The sequence below is a fragment of the Arachis duranensis genome, chromosome 7 (assembly GCF_000817695.3).
Source record: "Arachis duranensis cultivar V14167 chromosome 7, aradu.V14167.gnm2.J7QH, whole genome shotgun sequence".
Taxonomy (NCBI): domain Eukaryota; kingdom Viridiplantae; phylum Streptophyta; class Magnoliopsida; order Fabales; family Fabaceae; genus Arachis; species Arachis duranensis.
The window spans coordinates 8222739-8231393 of record NC_029778.3 but is presented as its reverse complement, the minus strand read 5'-3'; the positions used below and the strand labels follow the sequence as shown (position 1 = coordinate 8231393).

At 37.0% G+C, this 8655-nt stretch overlaps 1 protein-coding gene and 1 long non-coding RNA gene across 5 annotated transcripts; one reads left to right on the top strand and one right to left on the bottom strand.

The window, feature by feature from the left end:
* Positions 1-284: 284 nt before the first annotated feature.
* LOC107496901 (phosphoribosylaminoimidazole-succinocarboxamide synthase, chloroplastic) lies at positions 285-3534 on the bottom strand. 4 transcript variants are annotated; one of them, XM_052251763.1, is made up of 5 exons: positions 3318-3534; positions 2663-3022; positions 2387-2488; positions 2162-2291; positions 285-1467 (listed from the first exon to the last, which is right to left on the bottom strand). In XM_052251763.1, the coding sequence occupies exons 2-5, from the start codon at positions 2975-2977 to the stop codon at positions 1115-1117; spliced, it is 900 nt and encodes a 299-aa protein (XP_052107723.1). In that variant the 5' UTR covers positions 2978-3022; positions 3318-3534; the 3' UTR covers positions 285-1114. The 4 variants fall into 4 exon arrangements, with proteins under 4 accessions (XP_052107723.1, XP_052107722.1, XP_052107724.1 ...); XM_052251762.1 differs by having other exon boundaries at positions 2663-2988; XM_052251764.1 differs by having other exon boundaries at positions 2663-2981.
* A 2734-nt stretch (positions 3535-6268) lies between these two features.
* Positions 6269-8400, top strand: LOC107496900 (uncharacterized). The gene is made up of 6 exons (XR_002365368.2): positions 6269-6881; positions 7030-7134; positions 7589-7671; positions 7778-7853; positions 7950-8226; positions 8329-8400. It is a non-coding gene; the product is annotated as an uncharacterized LOC107496900 (long non-coding RNA).
* Positions 8401-8655: the final 255 nt, after the last annotated feature.

The following is an 8655-nucleotide window of genomic DNA, read 5'->3' as shown; positions in this document are numbered from 1 at the left end:
AAGACCACCGGACAAAAAAAAAGATAAAGAGAGCCGAGACCTAAAAAAACCAATAAAAAAAGGTAAAATAAAAAAATATTCTCCAGTAATTAGCGCACTAATCTATTTAAACAAGTATCAAAAACTCGAATCTCACCTTATATATGTAGTAATTTATTGGCCTGTGACAAACGCTTAAACAAAATTTTGATTCGCAACGAATTAATTCTTAGTTTGCTGGGTTAAGAGATACCGTAGAAAACAAAATAAAAAATCCTTTTGTTAGAAACCAGAGATTGAGAGAATAATCTGAAAAGTGTATTATTGAGTGTGTTGAAAGGTACAATATACAAGGGGTATTTATAGGTGCTAAATAAATCAAAGTAATAAAGACATCGAATCCTATAATTAATGTACAGATATACTATATAAATATAGACGATGCTAATTGATCTAGATTGATTCTAATGATTCTCTAACATCCCCCCTCAAACTCAAGTGGGAGCTAAGGATACCAACTTGAGTTTGGATAACAGAATCCGAAAGCGAGTCGGGTGATGAGCTTTCGTGAAGATATCAGCAGTCTGATCCAGTGTCCCAACAGCAATGAGACAAACAGCATCAATAAGGATACGTTGCCGAACAAAGTGACAATCAATCTCAATGTGTTTGGTGCGTTCATGAAACACATCATTATGGGCAATCTGAATAGCACTGCGGTTTATCATAAAAAATATCAGTAGGGGACGACTGAGGAGCACCCAGATCTTCGAGAAGCCAACGAACCGAGATAACCTCAGCAGTGGTGTCAGCGAGGGCACGGCACTCAGCTTCCGTGCTTGAGCGAGCAGTGAATGTTTGCTTCTTAGCATGCCAAGAGATGAGAGCGTCGCCAAGAAACAAATAGTAACCAGTAGTAGAACAACGATCAGTGGGATCACCAGTCCAATCAGTATCAGAGTACGCCTGAAGGGTCAAAGAGGAATAGGCAGAAAAATTCTATATTTTGTGTCTGAATATATCTTTACTAAAAATTCTATGCTTTCAGTGTTTTTAGTAACTAAATGATTCAGAGGATTTGATAATTCATAATAGTCTCTAAGACCATTTTTCTCAGTTCTATAAATGATTGATACTAAATATGGTGCTGCAACTCTCTTACCTTGTCATCAACGAATTTGGACCAGAATCTTGCCTGGGCCCTTTCATAAGGAGAATGTGGAAGAAGAGGGTTTTGCTTCCAAGTCTCATCAATATAATCAAGAATGAGCAGTGATTCAGCAAGGGGCTTACCCTGGTGCACAAGAACAGGTACCTTTTTGTAGACAGGGTTGTATTTAAGGAGCATGTCACTCTTGTTGCTGAGATCTTCTTCCACATATTGGCACTCTATTCCTTTAACTGCTAGTGCCCACTTCACTCTTAGAACAGATGGACTACCCCAAAATCCTATTAACTTCACTGAATCTCCTTCCATCTTTTTGTCTTCTCAATTAATTTGTTAATCCAAAAGGAAAACTAATTGGATAAAGATGACTTTGATATCAATACCCGAAAAAGAAGGATGGCTTTGCTATCCTTCAAAATATGCCTATTTAACCTTAAAAATTAAGATAAAAAAATTCCCTAAACTACAAAGATGATTGATCATAGTCATATTACCAAGCAAAGAGGCAGAGCAATATTCCCTGAGACTTCATGTGAAGAGAGAGAGTATAAGAAGAAAGAAAGATCCAGAGCAATGTGACATAAGTTAATGAAATATTCATCATTCATTATTCAGTAACAATGTGTGCCAAAGACATCGGTTTGGTTGACAAGTATACAAGTTAAATACATGGCGCAATTGGCAAAGACCAAGCATGATTTCTATGAGAGTTAAATGTTCATCTGTCTTTTGGTTTTAAGCTTTATTTATATAATTTCTTTTATTTAAAAAAACACTTCTTGGTAGAATTTCTGCTGCTTGTAAGTTTTAAATATATCCTCAGAAAGGGGTCTATAGAATACAGAATTGAATATATTCTATTTCTATCGTACTTTTCAAGCTATCATTTCCAGCAAACTAACTCCTCCTCCACAACCTATACCAAACATATATGCCAATTCATAGCCATTGAAATCATTTGATAAAATGTGTATGCAAGCACCAATCCGAAATACCAATTAACAAAATACTCACCAACAAACTCAACAGGGAAAACAGAACATTTCTTTGCTATGGTAACATTAGGATCAGGAGTGGACACAACGGCATTAGCAGTTATATGCTGGGTTCTCTCAAACCACCACAAGCTTGTCTGGTTAAGAACCTGCAAGTGGGAATAAAGAACATTGAGTGTGATCCATGATCAACCAAGTAAACTGTTCATACAAAGAACAAGGTTAGAGAATAAGAACACAAAACCTGTCCCTTGAAGGGAATTGAAGCAAGGATTCTATCAAATGCACTCTGGCGATCAGTAGTAACCAAAACAAGGTACTCTCCACTATCATATATGTCTCTAACCTGTGCCATAAGACCACATGTAACCAAATTCATCAATTTTTCAAATGATTTTTTTTTAGTGCAATGTTTTCTGCTTTTATATTACTGTTGCAATTTTACTAGAAATCTCGACTTCCATTCATTTGTATTAATGAGTAGATAAATTGGAGAGGGATTAAAGAAGGAAATATGCACCTTTCCCCTGGTTTTGGAGGTGAGGGCGAGAACCGTATGGTGAAGATTTGTTTCGGAGAGGCAGTTGAAGGGGGAGGTGGTTCTGATGGATTGGAGCACTTGGTTCTTGCGTGTGCTGTTGCGAAGAGTGTCGAGCAGAGCGGCGTGTTCTTGTTGTTGTGGTTGTGCGGCGGCGGAGAGTGTGGGGAAGTTGTTGTTTGGTTTGAAAGTGAGTGCGGAGGAGGTTGGGGGAGGCGGAAGAACGGGTGTGAGGTTGATTTTGAAGGGGGTTTTGGGAGGGTTTAACGCAGCAGCCATAAACATGGATTCACTCATCGCACTGCAGGCTTCAGGTACCGTTTATTGTAAAGAATAATGCCACTTTTTCAACACATAAGCAACAAAAACTAAATTGAATCCAATTCCAAACTCAGAATGAAAATTAAATTGAATTTAGAATCGCACCAGCATTCAACAAATTAAATAAATTAACCATCAATAAAATTAACTCATGAAATTAGAAATCAGAAATCCAGCAACAATATTATTTCAGAAAATAAGCAACTTAGAATAAGCAAAAATTAACAAAATCATTAATTCAGTATCATTATCTCAGCAACTCAGAATCAGCATTATTACAAAACAAGCAAAAATATATTGAAGCAGCAGTGCTTACCGGCGGCGAGGGAGGAAGGGAAGTGGCGGCGACGGAAGAATGAGAAGTGATGGCGACAACGGCAGTTCCACCCGGCGGCAAGGGTTCGGCGATGAAAGTGGGATGGTGGCTGGGTATCGAAGAGGGTTTAGGGTTGGGTTTTTGAGTTCTATACTTCTTTCCAAGTTTTCAGAGGGAGAAAGGGCCAAAGGGTATCTCTCGAAGAGGGGTTTTGATTTCTGAATCTGTTTTTTTTTTTTTAATGAAGAAATAAAAACGACGGCGTTTGGAGGCCTTTCGTTTTGAAATTTGAACCGGTAACACTCCAAAAGCCGGGCTGGTCTAACAACTGTTAATTACTGGCATAGGGCTGGTCTAACAATTGTTATTTTATACTTGTAAATAAGGTTCTAAAAACCGGATCGATCATCAAACCGCTTTAGTCACTGGTTTATTGGTTTATTGATCCAACTGGTCCAACCGATAATTCAACCGGAAAAACCGCTATAGAATAAAATAATAAATAAATTATAAATAAACATCTTAAAATATCTTCCAAATTTAAAACACTACACAAAAAATCATCAACCAAATTCATATGATCTTATCAAAATACAAACTCAACAGTTAAATAGTAAAAAGAAATATCTAAATATTAAATTTTGACTTTGAGGGTTAACATGATCACTTAACACCTCAGATTCTAATTTAAAAATGTCAAGAGATAAAGGATTATCAATTTCAAAAAAATGTTGAGATAGAAAATGCTGATCATTCTGTGGTATTATGCTAACTGAACATGAACCTGAACCTTGCAAGATGACCTTTTCGGTTTAATCTTAGGCAGCGTTGTGTTCATCTATTGTAAAAGAGCTCTCTTTGCAACAGATTCTTCTTGCTGAGCAAGCCATAAATGGGATCTAGTGTTGTTTCCAAGTTGAGGTATCAACATAACAAGTAGTCATTGAATAAGAAAGCATAACATATCACCAACTACCTATACACTTTGGCATTTATCTTTATAAACTGATCTATACCTTTTATTTAAAAAAAATTGTATCTAGTACTATTCTAATACGTGAAAGCTTGTGCTAGATTTTTTTACTTGTCAACGAGAACAACACACATTGGTATCTGGTTGTTTTTTATTTGTGCAATCATCAAACAATTCTGCTAGACTCCCTACCGATTGCTACAGATAAAGAGCAAAAGAGATCGAGTATAGTAAAGCTGGTAAATTAACTTTTCCCATTTTCACTTTTATGACATTTTTTTTAGGTTTCAAATTTAATAAATGTAATTTTCTTATGCTGAAAAAAAATAGTACTTCAATTGCTAATGTGTATGGTTTTGTTGGTAACCTAAAATATTTATATATTTCAGGTTAATGATGGTACAAGGATGCGACTTGCGTTGGATTTAATTCTAAGGCCCCACAATTTGATGCTGCGTAATATCATTGAATCTGCTACTAGGAATTACAATAAGTATAAACAAAATGAGTCAAACAAAAATTAAATAATTGTAATTGTCATGTAGTCATGTTTAGTTTATATTAACTACTAAGACTTGTTAGTTTCATCTCTTTTACTTAAAAAATTATTATGCACTATATTTTTTATGGACTCTTGTTGAAAATTAATGTTTCTATCTTTCGTTCGATTATGGTTGAATTTAGGTGAAGATTAAGTTTCACTCTAGCATTTTTATTCCTTGAACCACTTATGTGTTGTAAGCTTAATTGAAAATTTGATACTAAAATGTATTACTGAATTGAAAATTTGATACTAAAATATATTAAGCATTTTAAAATAAAAACAATAGGAGAGAATGGTTATAATCTATCTTCTGAAAATCGGTTTGGACCGGCCGGTTGAACTGGTTGAACCTTGAACCGCTACAAAAAACAACTCGGACAAATGTTAAAACCCCCAATTTCAAAAACCGCAATTGAACCGTCGAACTGGCCAAGAACTGGTCGGTCGAACCGAACCGTCACCTGGCCGGATTTTTGGAATAAGGAAAAAACGCAGTTTTGAAAACGGTTCGAATCGACTGGTCGAACCGGTCAAATCGTGAACCGAGGGGAAAAGCGGTCTGGACCAAAATTCTGAAAACTAGTTCGAACTGTGAACCGGTATAAAAAACGAATCGGTCATATATCAAAACCGAAAGATTCAGAAACCGTCGATGGACCGTCGAATCGGTCAAGAACCGGCCAGTCGAACCGAACCAGGACCCGACCGATTTTCTAAAATTTGCTCAAAACGGTGTCGTTGGTTAGAGGAACGTAACCATGGTTATAAAAAACCAAACCGGACCGGCCGGTTCAATCAGAATAAACGAGTTCCGGTCACCTAACCGGTTCGAATAAGGTCAGAAACCGCTTGACAAAAAATCAATAAAAACCGGTCGAACCGATGGTTAACCGGTGAACCGACAGAACCTTCCGATTTTTTAGCGAATTTTTGGTTTGAAAGTAATACCCCTAAACTGTGTCGTTTTGTCTCTTTAAAAAAAAAGAAAAGAAAAGAAGAAAAAAGAAGGAAAGGCTAAACTAAACGAAGCTGCAAAAAAAGAAAGAAAGGCTAAACTAAACGAAGCTACTGAACCCTAAATTAGTCACCTCCCTCTCTACCTATTTTTCTTCCCTCTTCTCACCCCCCTCTCACCGCTCCTCTCTCTCCGTGCTCTCCATCTGGCGACCCACCGTCCAGCAAGCTGACCACCATTCTTACCTTCCCTCTTCTCTTCTCGCCTCTCCTGTTCCCTTCGAACGCTTCTGCCCCCCAGCTCTCGTCACTGCCACAGAGAGAAGCTGAATCTCTCTGCCCTGCATCGTTCTGCCGTTCACGCCGCTCTATGCGCCGCCGCGAGCTCAGCCGGCCACCACCAACTCTGGGCGGCACTACTTCTGCTCTTCTTCCCTTTTCCATTTCCCAGTCTGTCTCTGCTACATTCCAGGTCCCTGCCTCATCCCTGCTTCCTGCTCTGTTTCTTTACTTTCTTTTATTAATTCTGTTGTTATTTTTAGTTAGATTGCTGATTAATTATGTTTGTTAGGATAGATAGATATATATGTTGTTAGGTAGCTAGGTTGTGGTTAGAGAATTCTAGGCCTAATAATTGCTCCGTTCTTGATTATCCAACATGGCTTAATACTGCTTGTTTGCTGAATGATGTTGGTGTGATCATTGCTGTGCTGTTTTTGTTTCATGTGACCTGATTCTACCTGCTGCCCTGCTGAAATGTACTTGTGAAATTAAGTTTGATGCTGCCGCTGTACATGCAATCCATGCTTTTCTCATGTTAATTGCAATTTTTGGATTCATGTGCTTATATTTTATCTTATTTATTTATTAGCTCTGAGGGATATTTCTTTGCATTTTGATCATTCCCTCTTGATGTGGGAGTTCTAGTGCAAGTGGGGTTTTCCCTTTTTTCTGGGATTTTGAAGTGGAAGTGGGAGTTCGAGTGATTTGGATTATACCCGAGAGAAGGGGCTGGTTGATGCAGCTTTTGTTTAAATAATTAAAAGTTCATTTATGCTCAGTTTTGAATATGCTGCCTGATCAGGGAAAAAAGGTAAAGTTACTCAGCTCATATGTGTGTCTTTCACTAATCTATTATGTTTCACTCAGTAAATCACTATTGATGTCTTTGTTATTTATGGTTATCTTTCAGCAGTTTGTTGAACTACAATTCCCAAATTCACATATTTTTTGTTTATTAGGCAGTCAATGACAAGCAAAATGAAGCCATCACAGCTGCATCTAATGAGTTGGCCAAAAGAAAAAGCGATCTTGAAGAAAATTTAAAACTTTCACATGATTTAAAAGTAAGTATAGTTTCATAATGATCTTAGGCTTTCTATTTCTTGTATTTGTAATTTTCTTGTTCTGATACTTACTGGAAACTATTTAACTGGGTTGATGGATTCTCACGCTCATACATAGCTGCTGCCTCTTCAGAAGTTGTTAATACAAAATACTGACTTCATGTGTTGTTGGGCTTATTGAATGCCTGAAATAATGATTGCTTAACTTAAACTTAGAAGTTCACATTTTGCTTGGGTTGGGAATGGTTCTTATATGTATCATTTCATGTATTGAAACATAATATGTCTAGAATCAAAGTGGCATTTCATGCATTTTCTTAGAGTATAGTCTTGATCTAAAAGTAATATTAGAGTGCCCACTAAACTCTAGTTGCTGCCTTGCTTCGATGAATTCATAACTCTTAATTCCATTGATAAATTCCTGGTTTCTGATTGATTATGTCACTCATGGAAGGTCTAGGCGCAGCATGGAATGTTGCTAATGTGACAAAAGGATCAACTGGGGTGATATTTGGTCTCGGAACTGTTGGCCTTTCTGTAAGTGCAGCGAACAACTCTGTCTATCTTAACTTTTCAGTTCTCAATTGATTACTAATTATCATTTCCAAACTACAAGATAATTTATGAATTCTCCTTTAATTAGGTTGCACAAGGTGCAAAACTAAGGGGAGCATCTCGAATAATTGGCGTGGATAAGAATCCACATAAGTGTGAAAAAGGTGCCAAAATCAGTCCTGAAATCGATTTGAATATTGTTTTTTCACCTAGCACAATCCTTGGTTCATTATTTGTTATTGTGTTTGTTGTTGCCGCAGCAAAAGCTTTTGGATTTACAGAAGTTGTTGACGCGAGTTCCTATCAAGAACCTATTGCTCAAGTTACTATTCCTTTTTCAGTTATACCATCTGACAAGGGCTACTTATTACAAGTATCCAAAGCAAAAGTTTTCATTCCAGTGGCTAAATGGTGATTTATTTGCAAAATTGTAGACATGGGTATTGCCTCCATTTGTACCTTTTGCGCAAGCATTTGCAGCTGTACTCACAGCTGTTCTTACTGGTTCTCTCTATTATGTGGCTGCCTCGCCCAAAGGTCCTCTTCTTATTGCCCTTCAACATGTTTTCCCTTTGTATTGACTTATTTTGTTTTTAAGCTTGCTTAACGATCTCTTGCTTATTTGTTTACTTCTTTCAGATCCCACTTATGTTGTGGCACCTGTTTTGCAATCTCGCTCGGGCTGTCAAGATTTGAAAAAGCTGTTTGAAGGTTCAATTACTTATCCCTACAGCAAAGCATTAGAATCAGTTCATAGATTCATAGATTGAACAAAGTTTCATTTGGTTCAGAAAGTGGTGGAATAAAGTCATAAAGTTATAAAGTTTCTCTATGATATAATATCTACTAGTCATTGATTAAGCAGTTTCTACTTATTATATCTGTTTCATGAGTCTGATTGCACTATCTGCTTTCGGTTTGCAGCATGGTATGAGAAGCGCCAAATGAAAAAGATATATTCCCCTC